Here is a 25,418-nt window from a genome sequence, read left to right on the forward strand (position 1 = left end):
AACTTACTTTCTTTTCATCAGATAATAAGAATCTTTTGGAGTAGAGGCTAGTGGAGATAGCCTTTTTCTCCAGGGTGTAAAGCTCTCTCTCCCCTTCTGCTTAGAACTCTTTGCTACATAAAGGCACCCTTCCCACCCCCACCCCCACCCCCACCCCTACCCCCATCCCTCGAAGGAAGCCAGATCAAAAGGACAGTAAACAGCAGACAAGTGATCACAGTCTGGGGTTGCTGTTTTTTAAAATATAGATTATGTAAGCATCTCATTTAGGGAATAGTATGTTTCTTATCTTTGATGTCTTAGCATGTGTATTTTTAGGTAGGGCTAAACTATGTTCTATGTCATATAACGCATTTGTGTATTGCTGTCTCTGTATACCTTGGCAGGAAGCATTAAACAAGAAACCTGGGCAAGGCTAATATGGTCACAATCAAGACTAAATGACACAAAGGTTTTTAAAAAGGAAAAAAAATATCTTTGCTTTAAAATCTCTGCTACATAATGACATCACGTGTGCCACCATAAGACTTGACACAGGTGCCAAGTGACAAAGGATGGCCAATAAGAAAAAAATAAACACAATTGAAAACAAAACCCTGAAGGAAGAGTAGGAACAAACCCCCCAGAGTTTTTCCCCCTCCCTCCCAACACCCTACAATAACTGTACAATATTATAGTGCTAATCACATTTAAAAATAATTGATTATCAAAAGACAGATTCAAATGGAAACTCAACTTTTTGGCTTCTTAAATTGTGATATAAATATATATATATATGTATGTATATATATAATGTATGTATACTGTGTGTGTGTGTGTGTGTGTGCACATAGAATTTTAAAAAATAAAATATTTCCTTCTCCCTGTCCTTCTGCTATCTGATATCAGGGTAAATGGAAGGGGAGAGGAGAGGCCAAGTCAATATGACATTCCCCCCAGCCTCCCCAAGGTCGTCTGTTTTCTAGACACCTATAACTACATTAAAAACATCTTGCCCTTAATAACTGAGCCTTGTAATTAAAAACTGGCTTGAGCCAATAGAAAAAAACCACTGTCACTTCACTGTTTGTGACCCAAGGCCCCAAAGCCATGGTAGCCTATATCTTTAATCAGACTGCTGTGTTAAATGTTAAGAAGTCCTATTTGATTTGGGTTTCTACCCACCTTCCACATAGTGTTACTATATTTATACCCACCTGACACTTCCTACCCCCAGTAAAAATTTTTAAGAGACCCACCTTGACTCTAAAGGCTAGGAGAAAAACAAAGTGTAGCATTATTGACCCATTTTCCATCTGTGTGCTAGGAACAAGGAAAAATGTCTTATTCTTTTCTGTTTAGGTCTGGCTGGAGCATTGGGAAAGAAACATATTTTTGAAATGAAGTTGGTACCAAGGTGCACAGCCCAATGTGGGTAAGGGCCTCTGGCTGGAGCATTGGGAAAGAAACGTTTTTTTGAAATGAAGTTGGTACCAAGGTGCACAGCCCAATGTGGGTAAGGGCCTCTTATTGGGGCAGTTATCAAGCCAAGAAGCTGAGTTTCCATGGGGTTATTTCTCCACAGTGCTTGTACAGTGTATAATTCTGATAGAAAATGCATTGTAGTCCTTGTGGCCATGAGTCTAGGGTTTCTTAAAAAAGATTTAGCACCTGAGCTCACTTTCCATAATGTTCTTGAAGTTTTCTCCAAATGAGGAGCACCGCCAACAGTGAGAATGGCCCAGTTTTGTCACTAACAATGTTCAATGGGAAGGTGCCCACACAAAACTCTTCCACACAACTGTTCACAATGGCTGGGCATAGATGTGAACACAGCAAAGAAGTTAATCTAAATACACTTTGGCTGCAATATGGAGCAGAAAATACCTGAAATTAACACTTTAGGACTTATTTTAAACACACACACACACCCACACACAGAGTCAGGGTCCAGAGTTTGCATAATCCCCCTGCCACAAAAGAGACACAGACACACAGACAGACACACACACACGCTCACTCTCTCTCATAAACTTCTTTCTAGAGGATTTACTCATACACAATAGAAACTACCTGTATCCATTCCTAAAGCCATGTGCCTGCTCTTTCTTGGGCCTCACACACAGAGATACTTCTTTCCCCCACCCCTTCCCTGGTCCAATTCAGAGTTTGTCCAAAAAAGTCTCTGCATCCAAGGTGATTCTCAAACACTCTGCAGCTGGATCTGGAGGTCTCTGTGAAGTATCTTCCAGCCTGGAATGTTCCAAGCTTCATCTCTGCACAAAGCTCTGGTCAGGAGAAAAAGGGAAAAGATCCCCGAGTCCGTCTGGCCTCAATTTTCAAAGTTCTCAAGAATCTTGATGATCCATTCCATTGATTCTGACCATTTTACCAGGAGTGGGGAAGGGAAGTGAGTGGAGATAAGGAACAAAGGGGGCATCAGGTGGATTTTGGGGGTGAGGGAGGGGAAGGGAGAGTATCTTTATTCTGTTTACAGAAAGATTTGTTTTTTTAAAAACAAAAAATTATTTCTCTCCCCCACCCCCTAATCCTCACCCCAACAGTTCTATTCTGAAAAAGAAGGGAAAATGGCTAAGTCAGGAAATTCTTCATTGTTATAGGTGTTACCCTGGTCTCCCAACATAGACAACATCTCCTAATGAGAAAAAAGAATAAAACTGGTATTAAAAAATCAGTCCTTCACATTCATCAGACAAGCCCCCACTATACTCACTCTGGCATCAATAGGCCCCACATAAATGAATTTTGTCCTCGTGAGCTACTTTGGTCCCCAATTTCCTAACCCCAATCCCTCCTGTTGTGATTTTATCATCTTCCTTCTTGTTCAGTTAATAGAAAAGGAAGAAAAAACTATTTCCCTCCCCTACAGCATTATTCTGTTCTTAGATATGAATCTGAAGTAGCTTTAACCCTATCACTTTCTATTAACCAACACCCATTCTTCTGGCAACCTTTATTTACCAGTCTTCTCCTACTCTGTGTCCCCTGGTTGCACTCACTCCATTTACTCTCTGTCCAGGCACTTCTGGGCAGACCTCTGTATAGCTACTCTTAGTGCTACCCCTGTCTAAGCAGGCTTTTATTTGCTTCTGTTGGGTGGCATATGTCCTCAATAGCCCAAAGACAGAGAGTGGCTTCCTCTTATTTCCCCTTTCTCCTCCCATGCTGCTTAGTAAATAGGTGGTTGGGTGATTGAGTCAGGGGTGACACAGTGTCCATTGGCCATCCTTCAGAATTAATGATGCTCCTCTACTCATCCACCCCTCCCAACCTTGGCTGAGCCCAAGTCTTTCTTGCCAAACTCTCTCTGGTCCCTTTAGCCTGCAGTTTCCTTCTTGTCTCCTTGGACCCCTCACCTGGAAGACTTCAGGCTGGCTAGGCTGCTGTGGTGGTGGCTGCACGTGCTGTTCCCCAGAGCTGGATCGATGGTGAGCCTGCTGCCCCTGTGGCCACTGCGGCCACACGCTCACTCCCTCTGCTGTGCGAGCCTGAAACTGTCCCGAAGGCTGTCCGGCCTCTGAGGCTGGGGAAATGCCATCCTTTAGTAACGGGGTCAGCCCCAGCCCCCACAAAGACAATCCCCAGTAACTCAGTCCATGTTTTTTGAGAGTTGTGATCATCTCGCCTAACAAGTATTTGCCCCCACATATTAGAACATATTAAAATTTCTCCACATGCTCTGTGGTAATAATAGTGACTGGTGCTTATATAACACTAAGGTTTGCAAAGTGTTTTCCTCATCTGATCCTCCTTCACAGTTCTGAGGTGGAGACAATGCATACAATGAGTCTTGTTTTACAGAGAAGGAAACTGAGGCTCAGTGAAGTGATTTCCTACAAACACACAACTTGTAAGGAGAAAGGAAGAAGTATTTCTTTTTTTGTTTCTGTTTTTTTGCAGGGCAATGAGGGTTAAGTGACTTGCCCAGGGTCACACAGCTAGTAAGTGTGTCAAGTGTCTGAGGCTGGATTTGAACTCAGGTCCTCCAGAAACCAGGGCAGGTGCTTTATCTACTGCACCACCTAGCTGCCCCCAGGAAGAAGCATTTCTATAGCACCTACTGTGTGTCAGGCACTGTGCTAAGTGCTTTACAAACATAATCATGTTTGATCCTCACAACAACCCGGGAGGGAGGTGCTATTATTATACCCATTTTGTAGATGAGGAAACAAGCGACTAGGTGACTTGCCCAGGGTCACATAGCTAAGGTCTGCAGCTGCATTTGAATTCAGGTCTTCCTGCAAGCCTGGGGCTCTGGGCCCTCTGGCATCCCCAACCAGCCTGACTAGTAAGTAAAGAATTAAACTTAGGCCTCTCTGCTCTTCCTCGACACCCAAGACTCCTTCAATAACACCAGCTACCTTGCAATCAGGCTGTCATCCCTCCAAAGGCAAAATGTGGGCACCCACACACACACAACCCCACACATTATGAGTCCAGCATACCCCCACCACTACTTGTCCTCTCCCTTAAGACCTCCTCTCTCCACAAGGGACTCACCAAAGCTAGAGCCCCGGCCGGTGAGGTTGGGATAGGCAGCAGCAGCTGGCGATGCACTGGGGGCCCCAGCGAGGGTCATGGGGCTGAAGGAAGATGGTGTCTGGAAGCTACCGACAGCAAACTGAGGGGACCGGGTCTTGGATGTGGGTGGGGGGGCCACCTGCTACACGGACAGGACATGAATAAAGCAGAGGAAAAGCATCACTAATCTTCTAACTGGAAAACCTCTGTGGTCTGTGTACTGGTATTGTGTCTCACAAGCTCTATTTAGAATTCCTCTAGGGCAAGAACTGCATCTTCTATTACTTGTCTACCCCGCAACAGCATATAGCTCAGTATTCCACATAAAACTAATGAGCTAACAAACATTTAGTGCATTAAGCTGGAGGCTGAGTTAAGTGCTGGAGACACAGACACTAAAGGGGTCTAGCCCTTGCCCTAAAGGAGGGTACAGTATACGCTGTGCATGTCAGGTGTCTGCATAGATGCTCAGTGTGGGTGGGCTCTCCAGCAGGCTGCCTTGGCAAAGCATTCCACATACACTGGAGCCCTGTGCCATCATGCTATCATTATCCCTTTTGGAGGAGGAAGACGGGCTCAGGGAGGTTGGGGCTCTCACCCACAGTCACACTGCTTTTAAGTGTCAGAGACAGGATTTAAAACCAGATCTTCCTCACTCTACATCCATTCCTTACATTTACTAACTTTTGCACCTCCCTCAGAAGATACATATGTGGAGTTAAAAGACAAACCTATTCAAGATCTTCCTTGTACAACTCTTATTAGAGGTAGGGAGCTGAAAGACATGCTGAAGAATGGGGCTAAAAGAAGTGTGAACTAGTGTGTAGGAGATTTTCACCATGGCATTTCTACCTGGCCTTAGAAGCTGAAGGGGGAGAGTGTTATTCAAGAGAGGCCCAAAGAAGCTTTCCTATTTTACCAATGGGGAAAAAAAAATTCATCATGTGGGGCAAAGGCTGTACCTGGGCGACAAAGCTGGGCCGGGTGCTGGGGTTCCAGGCAGGAGCTGTGGCCTGCGTGGGGTTGGAGTGGCGGGAGATCTGAGCCAACATTTGCCCCGCAGAAGCTGGTGGCTGGACAATGGTCCCAGGAGGAACCAGGTTGCTGTTTCTAGAAAAGAATATGGTAGAAGAAAGGCAGAATAGTGAGGAAACCTGGGAAATAAAGTACCCATCATCATCCTCATCATCCTCGGGCCTCTCCTCTGTGCCAGAGAAAACCTGACAGAATTCAGAAAAAGGAGAGAGAGGCAGGCTGTACAGGATACACAAATGATACATACATACACACGAGCAAAGGGAGAAGACGGCTGAGAAGACAGTGCAAGGGATGGAGCCTTGCATGGGGCCAATATGAGCCCCCTTGTTTGCCTGAGTCAAGTAGTAAAGCTGGAGAAAGAGAAATCCTGGCTTTTTAAGTAGAATTGCCCTCAAAATACCTCCCTACCCCCCACCTCAGAGGACTAGCATCACATCCCAAAAGGAAGGACTCACCTGAAGTTCTCTGCTGTTCTGGGGACTGGGGGGAATGTGGTGCCCTGGGAGAACAGCTGCTGGCTGGTGGAGACAGCGCTGCCTTTACTCTGATCTGTAAAGAAAAGGAGCGGGGGCAAAGTGAGGGGACTGCTCAGGGATTGGCCACGCTCAACACATCAGCCCAAGTCACAAGAGGGGCCAGTCGGAAGACTGAAAGTTAGCATCTTGCTGGGGGGAGGAAATCTAAGTATTCTATGCAAGTGACTATGCTAATTGATGGAAATTCACATGAAGTGGTTCCTGCCTTCAAAGGGCTTATAGTTTCCAGTAAATACAAGGCAATTTAAAAGGGGACAGAGCTCTAACAACTGAGATTAGGACCAAAGCTATGCTTTCATTGGTAGGAGGAACTCCCAGTAAAAAACCTGGACCTCACCAAACACCATCTTAGAGGACTGCCTAAAATACTGGGTATTCTAGTGACTTGTCAGGGATCACAATGTTACTGGGGTCAGCAATGGTTCAACAAAGTTGAACCCAGCCTTTCCTCTATCCACTGTGAAACACTGGCTTCCATTAGGGGGATTAGAAAAGAGACGAGGGACACATACCTGCACTAATGGTGGGGTAGATGTCAGCAAACCTTGGGTCTCTCTCCTGTCCAAAAAGGCCATCTGCCTTCTCCAGGGACTTGCTATGCTCTGGGCCTGTGGCTGACCCAGGCTGAACTGAGACCTAGGGAAAGTAAAGAGAAAGGGATGTGAATTCTACCCAAGACCGACCTATTTCAGGGTCTTTTAATATAACAAATATGATGTTTTTTAAGATGGGATCCTGGGGGTAGCTAGGTGGCACAGTGGATAAAGCACTGGCCCTGTATTCAGGAGGACCTGAGTTCAAATCCAGCCTCAGACACTTGACACTTACTAGCTGTGTGACCCTGGGCAAGTCACTAAACCTTCACTGCCCTGCATCCAAAAAAAAAAAAAAGGGATCCTAAATATCCTTAATGCTCAAAATTAATACTGAATATGATCTGAGGGAAGGTCCCAGACACTGCCTGGAATAAAGGCAGGAAATCAATTCCAAAATGTCTTTATTTTTCTCGCTTGTCTCATGAACTGTCCTCATTCATCATCATCTTAGTCACTCATCTAAAGGGTTATAATAGTCATCAAGTCTCAATTCTTCAGTATTAAATTTCAAGTCCCCTCTAACACATATCTGTCCACTTGAATCCCTCTACTTCCCTCAGCTGGCTCCCCACAGTTGTGCAGGACTCGTTCTTTGTATGTATCCACTAGGAGATCCCCTTCTTCCAAATGGTCTCCTTTCTCTACGCCAAGTTATGTCCTTCCACGCTAACACTTTCCAAGCTCTACTTACAATCTGCCAAATTTGCGAAATGTTTCTTAACTCTACCTGTCCAAATATTCCAATGCTTCCTAGAATGTTTTTGCCATATATATTTCTTATATCTGTATTAGCAGTATTTGCTATATTTTCCTTCTATGTAGCATAGTTGTCCAATCTTTCCCTATGGGGCTATAAATACTCCCAATAAACTATATTTTTATCTTTGCTACATATGCTCCTAAAGTGCTTAGTGTAGGGTATCCTCAATGCAGATTGCTGAACAGCCAGGCTCCAGATTAAAAAATCGACAGTGGTCTGATCCCCACCATGGCCAGCCTCTCCCCCACCACCAGGGGCTCCAAGTTCAGATCCTCATTACGCTTCTGTTGCAATCTCTTTATTATGATAACCACTCTCCCCAAATTCAGACCTTCCCTGCTCTAATCCATGCTAGGTACTATTGCCAGATTACTCTTCATAATGCATAGCTCCAATTAACATTACCCTTTTGTCAAAAAGCCTTCAATGGCTCTGTTAAGCATCAAATAAAATTCCTTGGCCAAACCATTCAAAGCCCTCTACAATCCAGTTCTAGAACCTTTCTAGCCAAAATGGAATACTTCCTGTCCCTACACTATGTTGCTATTTATCCCCACTTCTGCCTTTGTATATATCATCCCCTTGACCTAGGTACTGTCCTCCCTTCCTCACTCCATCTGTTAAAATTCTACCTCATGGGGGGTGGGGGGGCAGCTAGGTAGTGCAGTAGATAAAGCAATGGCCCTGGATTCAGGAGGACCTGAGTTCAAATCTGGCCTTAGACATTTGACACTTGGTAGCTGTATACCTTAGACAAGTCACTTAACCCTCATTGCCACCCCCCCCCAAATCAACCTCATCTTCTTCTAGGCCCAACTCAAATGGCCACCACCTCCTCCTCCCTAATCCCCTCAATCAAACATGACTTTTTCTCCCTCCTTTGAACTCTCATAGGCATTGGGTATCTCTTTTACACATTTATCCTACTCTACTAGGTTACGAGTCTTCCCTACTACAAATCCCTCAAGAAACCAGTCAATCTTTATATCTCCATCAGTCCCAGTACATTGCCTTATAAAAACATTGTTAGCACAGTTCAATTTAATATATACTTCTAAAAAAAGGAAGTCTATATGTAAGACTTCATATACAAACTTTTTTTTTCTGTTCTTTGTACATTAATATATTCATGTTTGTTAATGTTTGTCAGGTTCATAACAAAAAGAGAAAATCTGGAAAAACAATACTTTATACATGATGCTCAAAAAATATTTATTGAACACCAATATTAAAGTCAAAAACAAGCTTTGCTACCAAAAAAAATTTATTGACTAAGTGAATACATTATTAATAGCAGAGAGGCCTGGCTCAAATAAAATAATTATCCATTGAAGGGGGTTCAGTCTTACAAATTATGTATAAAAAGAGGGAACTGTGACTAATCCAATTAAATTTAACAAGCATTTACTAAAGCCCTGACTATGTGCAAGAGACTGGGCTAGGATACAAAAAAAAAAAACAAAACAGTTGTTGCCCTCAAAGAGTTGGAAACAACCAGGACAAGGAAAGCAGCTACAACAAAATCATCTATAATTAACAGGGATATTTGTGGAAGAATGGAGTATGATGAAACCACATCTATACTATGAAAACGGGAATCTTAGGAAACAAAATCCAGCTCTCAATCTATGCCCCTCAGTTCTTCTAATGATGATCTCTACAACTCCAACTAGAATTCCTGGCCCTCACTAACTATGCAGCAAAAACTTCTGTCCCTTGACCAAAAGTACAAAAGAAACAGCATATGATAACCCCATGACTGTACCACTGACCAACTTACCTGTGGATGATAACTGGCCAATCCATCTCTTCCTGGCACCACATCAAGCTCTGTTTGCTGTTGCTGCCTACAGAACAAAAGAAGGTAAAGGAAAAAATGGTCTAAAGACACTAAGAACCCAGACCTAGAACTGGATTAACCTCCCCCATTTGACAGATAAAGAAACGAAGACCCTGAGATGGTCAAAAGTCTGTTCACCAAATTAGTCCCACCACTCACCTGGGTGCCAGCTGCCCAGAGCCCATATCCAGGGGCAGATTATTTGCAGGGCCCAGCTGTGGCCTCTGGATTGAGTTGGACAGTGTGGGACGTTGCTCTTGGTTGGAATTCCTGGAAAATATTTTGTGTAGAGAGGAAGTAGGTAAGGTGCTAGAAAAAGAGAGAAATGTGACTGTATATTATTTAGTGAACACACCTAAGGTGTCTGGTCCTACTGATGGACTTGTCACAGATGGGGCCACACAGAAATCACGTGGGCAAATAAGAACACAAATACTTAGCTTTAAACCCAGTAATTCTCCAATAAATACTTGCCTAACCCTTTTTCCTTTCAGTACTTTGTTAGAAAAATTTCTATTGATTTTGTGTGTCTCACTTCTCTCTCCTATGTAAACCCTTTGAAGCAAGGAACCACTCCCTTTGCTGTAGCATGTAAACTAAATCCCTAAGATAATGCTATCGGCCCTTGGACTTGATTTTCTACCTTTCCCATTCTTGCTGTTTTCTGAGCTCTACAATGCAGAAGGACATGGGCCACTGGATTTCCTTTTTTGTATCCCTGTTTTTCTTTGTCCAAAGCCCAAGGGGATATTGGATGTGATTTTAAGAAAGTCTCCTGTGAGATAGTTCTCAAAATCCTTTGACCCTGGACTACTGGACTTTTTGTTCCTGTTGAATCACAGATTTAAGAATGAGACACTGTTGTTCAAGTCCTGTTCAACTGCAGGGCAGAGGAAGAACCTGTATGATCTTGAGGACCCTGAAAAGTACCTGATTGTGCTCCCTACTTCCAGTATAAACAAGAAGGCTTCTTTATTATGGCCTAAAAGTAGAACTGGCTGCATGAAATCTACTCTATGCTGGGTCAGTAGAAGGATATCCTCAAGAGATTCTTCTCACACTAAATTGAAAACTAAGGAACAAAACATTCCAAAATTTCACAAAGGCCAAAAATCTATTTTATTCTATGGTGCTCATTCTTTTTGACATTCTCCTCTACTCTCCCCCCCGTGGATGATTTCTTTTGTCAATCGGCACACACACCAAAATATGGTAGCTCTATCATACTCTTCGATATGGCCATGCAAACAGGTATGTCCAGTCTAAAGTGATCATGTTTCAAAACAGCGATCCTGACTCTCTTACAGACTGCTGTCAAATCTACGGCTGGTCCCCACTACTTTGAAGGGGTGAGGGAGAGCATAGATAGACAACAGGTGTGGTCTGAAAATCATTTGGGCCAGAAACCCTGGTGAATCTACATACGTACTAGTACAGACAAGCATGAGGGGCCAGGGGAAAGACAGTACTGAGCCATGTCAAGTCATCTGTATTATATGCTAAGAAGAACTAGCTAGCCCCTGAGACAAATACTATATATTTTGTCACTGTAGCCTATTCATTTGCTACTCCATAGCAACTGGTTTGATACCCAGGATTGTTAGAAATTTCTACAAAATCAGTCTCTCTCTCACCTAGACCCACAGCTAACAAGAGCCTCTGGCTATAGATAATGGGAGTATGAAGAATAGGAGCAAACCTATAGGAGTCTTAGTGCCAAAGCTGGAGTACACCATAGCAGGGCTAGAAGGCAGGACTGGACAGAGTCTGAAGAGACCTCAGTTTGAATCCCATCACTGAGACCTAACAGTTGTATGTATGTCCATTAACAAGTCACTCAACCACTCGGAGTTCAGTTTTCTCATCTACAAATTAAAGAACACCTATAGTACCTACTTCACTAACTTGCTATAAGGATCAAATGAAAAAACATAGGCGTTATAAATTTCAGCTGTTAACTATTTAGTGAACTGAACTCAATTCACACAAATCAGGCATCTAGGCTTTCTGTTGTCGTCCCCATTATTGTCAAGCCAAGTAAACATGCATTTATCATGTGCCTAGAAGCAATGTGAGTGTCTGACGCCTTGCTACTGCCCAGGACATATCTCTCCCTTTTCCATAATAAATGAATTCCTAAAGATTATATTCCAGCACTTACCCTTATGCCCCTACCAAAAGTGTCATCTTTGTAACTGGCATAATGTTGAGGCATCAGCAGAAGGAGAAACTATATCCACATCTCTTACTCACATATGCTAACTCCCTGGCCAAAAATAAAGGCACCAGAAAAAGATGGCAAAACATGCCAAAGTGTTTCTCTTTAAAAAAAAAAAAAGATTATAAATTTAAGGAGGAAAGATAGATGAAAAAAGCCAGTCCCAGGCACCTGGATCTTCCCGGAGCCAGTCACCAATACCGTTGTAATGTTATCCATGGAAGACAAAAGCAAAACAAAACCTTGACCCCAGGGATTCCAAGTCAGTAAAGTTAAGTAAAGGCAGAAGGGAAATGCATCAGATTTCATCTGTTCTTTGTTGCACCAGGTTCATTAGAAATTCTTTAACTTTCTTTATTAAGTCCTTGCATTAGTTGACCCTGATCTTTGATTAGTATTCACAATGCCAGTTTATTACTCAGTCTAGCCATAAAGATGAGGGTTAGTGACCTGATCTAGGCCAACGAGGCAGATTAGATGGAAAAAGAAAAGCAAGCAAGTTAGAGGAAAAAAGAACCTAAAGAAAAGAAGAAGAGAAGATGGAAAGAAGGAACCAAAGACTGGTGAGACAGGACTAGTTTGGTCTTGGGGAAGTGTTCTACATATGTGAAAACAGGGTCCAGGGTGGGTGATTAGGGAAGGAGAGGGAGTCTGTCAAAGTGTTTAAAAAGAAAGAGAATCATTCCTAGAAAACAACTGAAAAATAAAATCAGGATAAATGTCCTCCTCTTCAGTGCCTGTAATGGGCATTATGACTACAGGTAACTGCAGACAGAGAAACTGTGTTCATTTCTCTGATTTCCATATTCTGACTCCCCAGCCAAAACAAAGGTATCCGAGAAAGAAAGTTGAAACATGTTCTGTTAAAGCTCCCCTCTAACTGAAATCAATCCAGACTTCCTGTCTCACCCAATGGCCCCAAATCCTGCAGAGAACAGACAGGTGAAGATTCATAGTTGAGTGTTCTTCAATATTGCTTGAAGGGGGAGGGAGAGAAGAAAAGGAGGGGAGGGCTAGCTCTGGTTAATCTGGAGGAGCCAGGTGCACCAGAAGTGCCTTCAGTGGTACCTACTTCACGCTGGTGTTGGTACAGATGATGTACTCAATCTCATCTGAGTAGGGGTTCTGGAAGGTAAAGGAGCTGGTTCTCATCCAGAGCCACTCATGGTTCTTGGACCGGAACCGGAACATGACAGACAGAACCTGGCCTTTTAATTTCACCACCTGGAAGAGTTTTTACCGTGTCAGTGGGACCCCAACCAAAGGAAATGGGCTGAACAAACACACTGACCCATCGCCCCAACCCCAGCCCCACTTCTGTCCTAGAGATACCAGGCCTTCTCTGTATTAATCTGCACTACGTAAGATTATAATCCAGACCAATAAGCATTTATTAAGTGCCTACTATGTGCAAGGCACCATTCTCAGTGCTGGGGGTACACACAAAAATATACCTTCTGTCCAGGAATTTACATTGCAGCAGGGTAATAGAACAAATAAACAAACAGGTATATACCTATGATGAGAAGGAAGAAGGCAGCAGCAAGTGGGGAGATCGGGAAAGGCTTCCTGTAGGAGACGGTACCTGGGCCACGTGTTGGAACGAACCAAGGATTCTCTTTGGAATCCTGCCACCTTCTACAGAAAGCCTCCAGGTGAGGATGGAGGAGCTACCAAGAATAGGGGCCAGCGTGTGTGCAAGCAGAGAAGCAGAGATGGAACACTGAATTCTGAGAACAGCAAGTAAGGCAGTCTGAAGGGAACGTAAGAGTGTGAGAGAAGGATAGAGAGGCAGGCTAGAGCCAGATGATGAAGAGCTTAGCAAGCTTCCATTTGGTCCTGGAGGCCACTGAAGGCTCTTGAGCAGGGGTGTGACCTGTGCTTCAAGAAGAGGATGTTAGCAGCTGTGCAAGGGTGGCTAGAGAAGGGAGAATGGGGGGGGGCGGGCGGGCAGGAATCTAACCATGAGGCTGCTGCAATAGTCTAGGCAAGGGGTGATGGGGGAAAATGAGGGTGTGCAGGGAAGGGAACAAACCTAAGCCATTGCTAAATCCAGTGTTAAGTCTGTGAGGTGTGCATGCGCGCTGTACTCCCATTAGACTCGAAACGTACTAAGGGGGAGTGCTCTGCACACAGTGGGCCTTCCCTTTTGACTAATTAAGGAGTCACCTGAAGCCTTAAACTCCACATCCTGAAGATTTAGTGTGTCATGAGATCAAAAGGGACTAAGCTAAATGAACTCTTGAGGGCCTAGCCATAGAGACTACAAAACTAATAATGATGTCCGGGTACTTTATAGCTTCCAATTCTTTCCTCACCATCAGGATCCGACAGTTGGGGGGAAAACAGAGTCATTATCTTTAAAGGGATATAGCCAGGGGCAGCTAGGTGGCACAGTGGATAGAGCACCGGCCCTGGAGTCAGGAGGACCTAAGTTCAAATCTGGCCTCAGACACTTGACACTTACTAGCTGTGTGACCCTGGGCAAGTCACTTAACCCCAAATGCCTCACTAAAAACTAATTAATTAATTAATTAATGAAAGGGATATAGCCATAAATAAGCCTCCACAACTTTAAAATGTTCTGCCTGTTCAAGACAGAACTGCTAAGTGGCTGAAAAATACAAAAATAAACATACAAGGCCTCAAACTCCTAGACTGTTATGGCTAGAGCCACGAGAGGAAGCAAATGCTTTCAGAGATCAGCAGGGAAAGTGCCTTGGTAAGCCCACTTAGCCTGGGAAAGCATATCAGCTCTCCAAAAGAAACAACAAAATAAGCCGAGCCCTTGTAGATGGTCTGGCATCCCAAACCTGAGCGCCTTAGGAGTTGGACACAGTGTACATGAAGCCACCTGATTCGATCCTTCTCCTGTTCTGTTTTTAGATCAGAAAGACAAAAACTATCAGGAGTCCAGTCAAGTTTTGCAAGGAAAATTTCTCTAAAGCGATGGTAACTTTGGTCTTCCTTTCTGCTTTAAAAAAACAATTGGGAAGCATTTTCTTTTCTAGTCAAAGAACCAAAAAATGATCTCTTGTATATCTCATTCATTCCATATCAGAAACTCAGAGCCAAAGCAACAGAGCCTGGTCTGACCCATATGTACCACTAACTTCTTCTACAACAAAGCTGACAAATAGGCATCCAGCTTTGACTTGACTTTGGCTTGAGTAAGGAGGACTCACTATTTCCAGATAGCTCTAAGTATTAGTAAGTTTCTCTTTACATGCAGGCCAAATTTGCCTTTTGGTAGCTTCCACTTATTACTCCCAGTTCTGCCTCTCTGGAACTAAGCAAAAATCTAATCTCTCTTCCACAAGAGAGACTTTCAAATACTTGAAGATAGCTATTATTCTCCCATCCACTCATTCCCTTTTCCATTAGAGATCTTTAGGACTTCAGTCAATTAACAATTAAAAGTAACTGAATATCAATCAAGAGCAGCTATGTGGCTCAGTGGGAGTCAGGAAAACTCATCTTCCTGAGTTCAAATCCAACCTTGGATACTTTCTAGCAGTGTGACCCTGAACAAGTCACTTAACCCTGTTTGTCTCAGTTTCCTTATCTGTAAAATAAGTTAACCATAAAATGGCAGCCATCCCAGGATCTCTGCCAAGAAAACCCCAAATGGGGTCATAAAGGGCAGGATATGACTGAAAACAACAACAACAACCACGGAACAACAGGGTATCAATGAATGAATTATCAGAAATCAATTATCCTACACAAAACAAATCAAGTCTTCTTTGAGATAAGATCAAGTAGGTAAATATGTATGCCTCTCCCTCTATTCCAAAGCCAAGCAGAAATGAAATGGGGATAATCTGTTATTTTAAATTATTTTACCCTAATCTTCTCCTCCATAAACACAAATGTCTGAATTGAGTATACTTGAACAAGTGAAATTATAGTGCCTTGCACAAAGTAGGTGGCCCAATAAATAACTGTTCAATGAATGAATGACTGAATGAATGAATGCCATAGCAAAAGTCTATTCCAATCTGAATCACAAGCAAGAATGAAAGGAATTACCTGTTGGAAACTGTCTCTTAGGAGCTGCTGGTCTTCATGATGGCAGAATTCCACAATATCCTTTCCCAATAGCTCCTAAGTGAAGAAAGGAGAATACGGCTATCTTTACCTAAAGCCTTAGAGTCATCTTGTTACTTTTCCCACTTCGACTTGATCTAGGATTCAGGAACCTGATTTTTAATTTCCAATTCCATCCTTATCTCCGTGCTGCTCTTGGGCAAGGTCCCTTCCTCAGAATCCCACTCTATACAAATAGGAAAAGTCTTTTTATTCTTTTCCCTCAGGTTAATAAGTGTAAATGATATGTGAGGACTTGGCCAAACCCTCAACAAGTGTTCTCAAATGGATTATCCAATGTGTGTATTACTCAGATCCTTTACTTCCTTCTCCTCCCCTTCCACCTAGGTAAGTGTCCTATTTATCAGTACTTCTACTGGAATAGAGAGAAAAGGCAAAGTCTAAATCCATTAGATTTAGGGATGGGTTCCTAAGTTTCTAATGATACTAGAAGAGGGGTTCTTGACAGTTTTTGACATGGACCCCACGGCAATGTGAGGAAGCCCAAGGACTTCAGAGAATAATGGTTCTATATGCATGAAATGAAATAGAAAAAAAATCAGGAAGGACCCCAAGTTAAGAACACCTAGAATTTTAGACCTTTTTCTGAGCTGTTAAGGATGTCTCTATTAAGCAAGAAATAGAATGTTTTCCACAGGCCCTATTGTTATGAAGTTTACATTCAGGCTGTTTTCACTTAAATGGATGCAGTTTAATTGACTTCCTGAATGCAAGATTCTAATAAGCACTACAAACCAGAAGTCTAATTTTCCCTATTTTGTGAATTCTTGTAGTACAAGAGTGATCTGAAATCTGAATTAATTTATGTGAGTATATGATCATAGCTATAATAAATATGGAAACACAGGTGTGAAAGTGTTTTGAAGTGTTTTCACTTTTTAATATGCAAATACAAAGTAGCAATTATTGTTAATTACAATAATAGTAAATAGAGATTGACAGGAGATATACACACGTATATATGTATGTGTGTGTATATATGTATGTATGTTATGTATGCATGTATATATGAATGAGGCTGCCTTTGCTTGGTTCAGCTATCAAGTATGTCTAACCTAAGGACTAGCTTTTGACAAATTAAAAAAAATCTACCTGCCATCTCTCTCTGAATCTGGATTTTTTTCTTTTTATTATCTACAAGCCTATAGTTGGTAACCTTAAAACAAAGTTGAGAAAAAAAAAGAAGCCAAGATGTCAGTTATGTCTTGTATTGAGCACCTCACCTGTGGCTGGTAGCCCACAGTAGCTATGCAGCGATGGTCCACAAAAGTAAAGATACCCTCAGTGTTGTGACGGGAAATGAATTCTGTAGGCTGGCAGACATTGCTTATGTCTGTGCAGTTGGGAGAACTGGTCACCTGAGAACCAAGAAAAAATTAAGGAAAAATAATCTCACCACCTAAGCCCTTTAAGGGAATCAAGGCCTCATATGTCGAGGCACAATAACTGCTATAAGTAATTCTCATTTCTTTGCATCTCTCTATATAAAAAAGGAAGAATGACACAAATATAGTCAGGGGAAATACAGAGCCTAACAGGAAACTCCTTTTAACAAATAGTAAGGAAAGGGGAAAACAGCCACTTACAATCCAAAAGCCTCTCCATTTCCTTCCTTTTTTTTTTTTTTTTGCAGGCAATGGGGGTTAAGTGACTTGCCCAGGGTCACACAGCTAGTAAGTGTCAAATGTAAGAGGCCGGATTTGAACTCAGGTACTCCTGAATCCAAGGCCAGTGCTTTATCCACTGCGCCACCTAGCTGCCCCACTTCCTTCTGATAGAGCTAGGTTCCTCAATCCAACTAAAAAATTGAGGCCTAAAGTAACCAAGGAGATTGTTCAGCAGTGTGGGTACAGGAAATCCGAAGTCCTAACTTCTAATTCTTTCCTCTAATTAATCTTCCAGATGTAAAAAAGAGAGGTTCTTCCCCAACACAAGAATCAAGAAACCTGAGTTGAGGGTCAAAATTAAAAGGGAGAGGGTGCAGCTAGATGGCACAGTGGTTAAAGTGCTGGCCCTGGATTCGGGAGTACCTGAGTTCAAATCCGGCCTCTTACATTTGACACTTACTAGCTGTGTGACCCTGGGCAAGTCACTTAACCCCCACTGCCCCACCCCACCCCCCAAAAAAATTAAAAGGGAGGCACCCAAGCAGAGAAGTGACACCCAACCCTCATGCTTTTCATCTTCTGTTAAAGCCAAAAAGGTATTACAAATCCCCAAGCCTAAATTAAATGTCCAAAGTTTTACATTTTTGTTTCTGTGGAGTCAGGTAATAAGAGAGAACAGGAAAGGAAGAAATAAGTATGTACAAGCCCAAAGCAGGAAAGGAAGGAGAAGTAAAATACTTCCCACTTGCCTGCAATCGGCCAATGGCTACAAGGCAGAACTTGCTTCCCTGGCTAGCCTCTGGGTCATCATCTGGGAGTGAGACACCTGTAGAATAAGATAACATCAAAGAGTGTATAGCAATATTAGCAGTAAAGAGATGTCCTGGCAACAGAGTGACCTTGAAAATAATATATCAAGAACCAAACAATGTCAACCAAATAGTTACTTCTACACCTTTGCAGGGAGAGGAAAGATCCATATTCCTATGTGTTTTTGTTTTCTGGGGCAATGAGAGTTAAGTGACTTGCCCAAGGTCACACAGCTAGTGTCAAGGGTCTGAGGCTGGGTTTGAACTCAGGACCTCCTGAATCCCAGGCCAATGCTTTATCTACTGCGCCACCTAGCTGCCCCCGCCATATTCCTACGTGAAAGAGGAAATAGGGTCATCTCATTCCTTCCTCAGTACTCTAATATTTGCTTTTTTCACCCAGAATAATAGCAATAGCATTCCCCTAACCTGAGGACCAAACCAAAGCAGGAAAAAAAGCCATCCACACTTTGGATCATAATTTGCACATTTATAACAGATTAAAATCCATTTTCAAATTCAAATTTAAGCATTCCTGCCTAGAAACTCATTTCTTTTTTTTCACCCCGGTTTCACTTTACTTTCTCCTTTCAATAGATAAAAGGAAGCACCCAGACTCAGCAGGGGAGAAAGAATGAAAAGGGGATAGAAGAGGATAGTGAGTCTCAGGAACCCAGAATCCTTTGCCAGACCAGCTGGGAGTTGTTTCCTCCCTGAATGTGTGAAACTTGACACACAGATATAGCAAAATTAGTCTGCCCCCCATCCCCTCTTCAAAACTGAAATAAAACACTCTTCCTATGAATCTTTTCCACTGATTCAGGATCTTCCTTTACTTCAAGATTTAAGGAGACCCCCTATTTGGGGAACCCTGTGGGTTGCCCTGAACTCTCACTATACCTTTATGTGCTTGGGGGATATTCCTGTCAATTTATACTCAAGGATATATTGTATTTGCTCATATTTCTTAGTGTTCATTCATGTTCAATGGTACTTCTGGTACATCTATGGTCCTCTTGAGAATACAGTGTAGCATGGTGCACACACTGAGTGAACAATAAATGTTCATCTACTTCTTACCCTTTCTAAGGAGAACTCTCTTACCTGCTGGGGGCCAGGCCTTGATGTAGCCTGTGCAGTGTACTACCACAAAATGAGGCTCCCCTTCCTTCACCGAACCAAGCCCATTCCTAGAGAAAATCATATATATCAGGAGAAAACACAGTTTTAAAGATAGGCAAAGTAGTGCATTAGTGGTGGGGCTGTGAATCAGTACAACAGTTGTGGAACGCAATAAAGTGACTAAAATGCCCAAACCCTTTGGCCCAACAATCCTACTAACTAGCTTATGCCCCCAGAATGTTATTGATAAGAAAGCTGCCATATATATTAAAATATTTACAGCAGCACTCTCTGTGATAGAAAAGAACTAGAAACAAAGTAGATACTCATCTATTTGGGGAATGGCTAAACAAATTGTAGAATATCAATGTAATGGAATATTACTGTGTTAGATGAAATGATGACTACGATGAATATAGAAAAGCATGGAGATTTACATGATCTACTGCAGAATGCAAGCAGCAGAGCTCAGAAAACAATATGAGCAACAACTTACAACGATGTAAACAGAAGAAGCACAAAACAATTTTTAAAAGTGAATGTTGCTGATCCAACCATTCCGGAGAGATCACAAAAACGGGAAAAGGACCCACATATATACAAAAAATAGTTATAGCAGCTCTTTTTGTAATGGCAAAGAACTGGAAATTGAGGAAATTCCCATAAATAGCTGAACAAGTTATGGTAGATGAATGTAATGGAATACCATTTTGCTGTAAGAAATGATGAGCAGGCAGATTTCAGAAAAACCTAGAAAGACTTATACAAATTGATGTTGAGTGAAATGAGCAGAACCAAGAAAACATTGTACATAATAACAGCAACACTGTGTGATGATCAGCTGTGACAGACTTAGTTCTTCTCAGCAATACAATGATCCAAGCCAATTCCAAAAGATTCATCATGGAAAATGCTCTCCACATCCAAAAGAAGAACTATGGAGTCTGAATGCAGATCGAAGCATACTATTTTCACTTTTTGGGGGGACAAGGGACTATTTGTATAGAGTGGGATTCTGAGAGGGAAGGCATCTTGCCCAAGAGCAACATTTTGTCTGTTTGTTTACATGTATCTTTACATGTAATTGGGAAAAAATAATAATAACATACATGTAAACAATTAAAAAAATTTTTTTACAAAGTCAGAAAAGAAAACCACCCTTATGAAACTATTTATTTAAGGGTCGGTTTTTGGTTTTGCATGGCACCTTTAACTTAAAGCTTTGAGTAATCTGAGGACAAGATAATCAATAGCTCTTTTCCACACCAAAGCAACTGACATACTATACTCTCTTATGACAGCAAGAAGAATTCATCTTAGTGAGATCCATGCTCATTCACACAAAGTGTGGACTTCTTCCTGGGAAGAGATACCCTGGAAATGGGTAACCAAAAAACCCCAATCTATTATGTCTTTTTCTCTGAAGGGCTGACAGGAAGACTTTTCCAAGGCAGGGAGAACAATGTGGTGATCTCTGGAGAAGACAGGCTACTCCAGAAATCTGTGAAACACTTTCTCTGGATAAGATGACCTTCAAACTCACCTGCACCTGTTCCTCACAAAGCTCAATCTGTTCACGGAACCTGGATCCACAGAGCTATTACCACACCTGCCCAGTGGAAAAAAGAAAGTTTAGGCTGACCAACACAAGAGGTTTCCTGTTGCACCCATGAAGCTAATAGGCCAAAGACAACCAGTAAGCAGAAGGGACATCAAAGTAGAAGTTAAGCAGTTTGGGAATTATATTGCTTTCTCTAAGGAATGAGGCTTTTAACAAAAAGAACAGGGTAGAGAACATCGCTGATATCTGAATCCAAGACAAAAACATATTACATATCCCTTGTCAAGAATGGCAACAGAAGGAGGAGTCTATATACAGACCGTCTGCCATCTTTAAGGTGTGATTTTCTTGTTCCTAGCATTAAGTATTTGCAGTAGCCATTTCTATCCCCAGGGCACTGTACTCCCTACCAGGTTCTGATTCTCATCTTCCTTCAAAGTTCTGCTAAATACTCACCTCCCTACTACAGGAAAGTTTTACTGATTAACCCTACTCAAATCTCATCATCCTTTATTCCACTTAATCTCAACAGTTTACACACACTTTTGCCCATTACTGGCTCATTTCTGCCATGTTTTCCCCATTAGAGCTAACATCAAAACACTTTACAAATATTCCTTCATTTTATCCTTGCAACAACCCTAGAAGGTAACTGCTATTATTATCCTCATTGCATAGAAAAAGAAACTTAAGTAACAGAGAAGTTAAGGGAATTGAACTCAAGTTCAAATTCCTGACACCAAGTCAAACAGTCCACTGAGCCACCTGGCTGCATACTAATTAAACTATTAAACTGTAAGGTCCCTGAGGTTAGGAGTGACCTCTCTTCTTACCTCAATGTCATCTAACAAATATACTATTTATAGATTTAGGAACCCCATATTTCTTATAAAGTTGCATTCACAGAAACAGAATGAGCAATTCTGAATGCAGATGTTGAGAAATGTATGAAGTCAGAACAACCAGGGTTCAAAACTTGACTTGACACTCAGTAATTATGAAACTATGAGTAAGTCACTTGGGCCTCAGTTTCCTTATCTGCAAAATGAGGATATCATCCATACTTCCTACTTCACAGAGCTGTTTTAAGATGCCAATAACAAAACAAAACGTATATAAAGTGCTATGCCAACTTTAAATTGCTACATAAATTAGTAGTTATTATTATTGTTGTTGACGTCCTACCCCTCTGGGTTTAAAGAAATGAATTTAAATCAATCAGTGTTTGTGGGAGTTTAAGGCCTCTGGCAGCTGATTAAAAAACGAAGTACCCGCCTTAATGCTGAGTTCTTCCTAATTAAAACCACATCAATTTTCCACTTACCTCATCCGGCAAATAAATGACCTCCTTGAACCCATACACATCCTCATGGAAGACTGCTGACCCTCCTTCTTTACTGTCCCAGTCTTCAGGTCCAAAATGCGACCTGGAAAAAAAAAGGGGGTGGGGGGAGCTTGGAGTGAACTGCTTGGTGGAAAAGAGTAAGAGATAAAAATGTGAGTGGACTGGACTAAGACATAAATGGAAGGAAAGGCAGAAAGGCATTTGTAGCCCTCACCAATTTTTAGCAAATACCATGAATTTGGCACCAATCTAAGAAAGTTCTCACTTGTTTCTTATTTCTGTCTACTGCTTTCAGGATTAATGGAAATGGGCAGCCCTGACCATCACAGTGGTATAGGGGGAGGAAGCTATGAGGAGTGGGAAAGGGAATGTGTAGCACTCTCAGCAGTCAATTACACATATACAGATTATATGTGATAAATTTTTTTTTTAATTTTTATTTATTTTGTATGTATTTTTCTTTTTCTGGCAGGACAATGAGGGTTAAGGGACTTGCCCAGGGTCACACAGCTAGTAAGTGCCAAGTGTCTGAGGCTGGATTTGAACTCAGGTCCTTCTGAATCCAGGGCCAGTGCTTTAGCCACTGTGCTACCTTGCTGCCCCCCTATGTGATAAATTTTTAATCTTAGGCTGGCTTCCTTTCCTATCCATCTGGCACATAACCTTTAAGAAAAGTTTAATAAAAATCAATCAACAGGCAATTACTAAGTACTTACTATGTGCCACTTAGTTAGAAAGACAAACTGACTACAGACACTTTAAAGGGCAAATATTTCTGATTATGTACATCTAACCACACCATTGTCCTTTACTACTGTTACAGGAATTAAGCATTAAATGTATAATCAACTAGATGATGGCATGGTAACAGAGAAAAGTAGCATGGCGTAGTGTTTGGGATGCTAGACTGGGAGTCAGGAAGACCAGGGTTGAAATTCACCCTGTCACTTACTAGTGATATGAGGTCACCCTCCTAGAATCCCTCTTTTCCTCAAATGCCAGCTCCTCTGAGCAGGCTATCCCTATCTCTCCCCACCGTACTAAAATCACCTTCCATTTATTTCCTACATACATCTGCCTATGCGTCTACAACCACCGAATGGGAACAGTTTCACTTTTGTCTTGGTATCCACAGTACATACATAATTACCCAGTTCACAGGTACATAAGCACCTGGTACACATTGAACAAACACTCACTGACTAATAGGACTGTGGGTAAATCACTTCACTTCCACAGGCCTTAGGAAACATCCTTGGAATTACCTAAGTCACAAAAAGGCTGTGGTTGGCATTGATGGAGGGAATTCCCATTCTGGGCAATGGAAAGGTTAATAAAATCCTCCAAACATTCATGCTAAAACCATGGAGAATGGAAGAGCAGGCTAACTTGAACTCCACAGATGTCAGTATGACAGAAACTAACAATCAACAATAAGATTAAGTTACTGCCAATGGTTCACCCCAATTCTTAGCAAACCTTTGATTTTCTTTCCATTAGGGTCCTCTGGAATCTCTTAAAAAAACTTCCATTTAGCAATGAAATTTTCAATGGCATCTTGAATTCTAATTTTCTTTTCAGATGTGATGTCTTATCTAGTTCATGCTATCATTAGAATAAGTTATTCTCCCTAATAAAATACTGATGAACAATGGTGTGGAAGGAGAACCCTGGCCCATTCCAGGTATCGATTTTTTTTTTAATTAATTAATTTGTTTGTTTGTTTATTTATTTATTTTTGGGTGAGAGGCAATTAGGGTTAAGTGACTTGCCCAGAGTCACACAGCTAGTAAGTGTTAAGTGTCTGAGACTGGATTTGAACTCAGGTCCTCCTGAATCCAGGGCTGGTGCTCTATCCACTGCATCACCTAGCTGCCCCCAGGTATCAATCTTGTATGAAAAATTACCCAAGGATAAGACATAAGTAGATGACCCATGTATAAATAACAAAGACTTGATTATATTGGATTAGAAGATTTCTGGAGACAGTGCATTTCCTAATGTCCCTTTAATCCAACATAGAGGGGAGAAGAGACAAATAGGGGAAAGGCAGAAAAATCACTCCTATCTTAGGGCAACATGACAAAGCACTGTCTCTGGAGCCAAAGGACTTGGATTCTGCTTCAAAACCCTTACTATCCCTTATCCTTCCCATTGACCAACTACAAAAGTCTCACCAGTCAAAGCATTTTCAGAGGTAGAGAGCTGCTCCCGGAGCTTATCCACATCATCTGGGTGCACCTGGTCATAAAGCGTGCTGCCAAACCATTCAGACTGTGGTTGGTTCAAGACAGGGGTCACTGAGTCAGATACATATACCACTCGGCCCGTCTCACATGACACAATGAACAGAAAACCATCTGCTGCTTCCAGTATCAGGTGCTTCAGCTCCTGCCCAAAGTAGAGTACAAAGAATTAATATGATAAACTCTGAGAAACCAAGTACTTCCATCAATGGAGGATTCGAAGAGTCTGGACCTCTTATGACTCCAAAAGCTCAATTTCAAAGTATTACAAGGGCTCCATCCCTCATCCATCCTTCTTCCACCTCAACCTTTTCTGTTTATAGTTACATAAATATGTAATTTTTCTGGGTATTAGTATCCTCACTTGTTAAAAAAAAAAAAGAAAGGACTTTTTCTAAGGTTCTTTCTATGAACTTCTACTTTTACCTGAATCTTTATATGATCTTTACAGAAGTTCTCCCATGGAGAACCTGGAAATAAATCTGTGTCCTTTTTCCTTTGCTTAAATTCCCTGTTTAAAGTTCTCCTACTCCAGAAAGTCAGCTTTCCTTATTCCATTCAATTCTGCTCATCTCTATCACTTATTTATCTAGCATTAGAGAATTTCTACTTCTTCGTATCATTTTTAATGCCTCTCATAGTCAGACTGGGGGCTCCACAAAGGCAAAGATGGAGTCTGCTCTGGAATCCTCAGAGTACAAAGTTCAGAGCACTCTGTCAGAGCAAAAATTCATGCAACTGCACATTGGTCTTCCTTCTTTCCTCATGTAAACTGTAGAATCATTCAGTATCAGGGACTATTCTCTATCCTCCATAAATTCTTATGCTCAGAAGAAGTCCTAGTCCCTCATACACACCACAGATTGAATTAGAGAACTCTCAAAGTTTTCTTTCTTTCTTAACAACTCTCCTCCATCATACTTTGTAAGTTAAGTGTTTGTGCCAAATTCCAAAATTCCTGTCAGCTTTAAGCAGTCCCCTCCTTACTTCATAGTCCCAACACTCATGCACTTAAGCCAGGGGAAGCAGCAGCCTAAAGGTCAACAAAGACAGCAAACAGATAAAGTTACTATTTTTACTGCAACTCATTTTTCAGTGTTTTTCCCAAA

General features: G+C 41.8%; 1 protein-coding gene across 4 annotated transcripts in view; it reads right to left on the minus strand.

Annotated features, from left to right (window-relative positions):
• Positions 1 to 452: 452 nt before the first annotated feature.
• ARNT (aryl hydrocarbon receptor nuclear translocator) overlaps positions 453 to 25,418 on the minus strand; it is a 59,050-nt gene continuing 34,084 nt past the window's right edge. For 2 of the 4 annotated variants that reach the window (XM_044003278.1, XM_044003276.1), the window contains 16 exons: positions 24,241 to 24,454; positions 22,043 to 22,145; positions 20,701 to 20,766; positions 19,140 to 19,225; positions 17,976 to 18,052; positions 16,843 to 16,977; positions 15,542 to 15,616; positions 12,582 to 12,733; positions 9,451 to 9,561; positions 9,232 to 9,298; positions 6,608 to 6,731; positions 6,015 to 6,108; positions 5,484 to 5,631; positions 4,501 to 4,660; positions 3,357 to 3,523; positions 453 to 2,635 (listed from right to left, as the gene is read on the minus strand). In XM_044003278.1, the coding sequence (XP_043859213.1) occupies positions 2,546 to 2,635; positions 3,357 to 3,523; positions 4,501 to 4,660; positions 5,484 to 5,631; positions 6,015 to 6,108; positions 6,608 to 6,731; positions 9,232 to 9,298; positions 9,451 to 9,561; positions 12,582 to 12,733; positions 15,542 to 15,616; positions 16,843 to 16,977; positions 17,976 to 18,052; positions 19,140 to 19,225; positions 20,701 to 20,766; positions 22,043 to 22,145; positions 24,241 to 24,454 (1,869 nt within the window). In that variant the 3' untranslated portion in view covers positions 453 to 2,545. Of the gene's footprint in view, positions 2,636 to 3,356; positions 3,524 to 4,500; positions 4,664 to 5,483; positions 5,632 to 6,014; positions 6,109 to 6,607; positions 6,732 to 9,231; positions 9,299 to 9,450; positions 9,562 to 12,581; positions 12,734 to 15,541; positions 15,617 to 16,842; positions 16,978 to 17,975; positions 18,053 to 19,139; positions 19,226 to 20,700; positions 20,767 to 22,042; positions 22,146 to 24,240; positions 24,455 to 25,418 lie in introns of all 4 variants that reach the window. The other 2 variants (XM_044003277.1, XM_044003275.1) reach the window with 1 other exon arrangement.

Source organism: Dromiciops gliroides, chromosome 4 (assembly GCF_019393635.1).
Source record: "Dromiciops gliroides isolate mDroGli1 chromosome 4, mDroGli1.pri, whole genome shotgun sequence".
In the NCBI taxonomy this organism is placed as follows: Eukaryota; Metazoa; Chordata; class Mammalia; order Microbiotheria; family Microbiotheriidae; genus Dromiciops; species Dromiciops gliroides.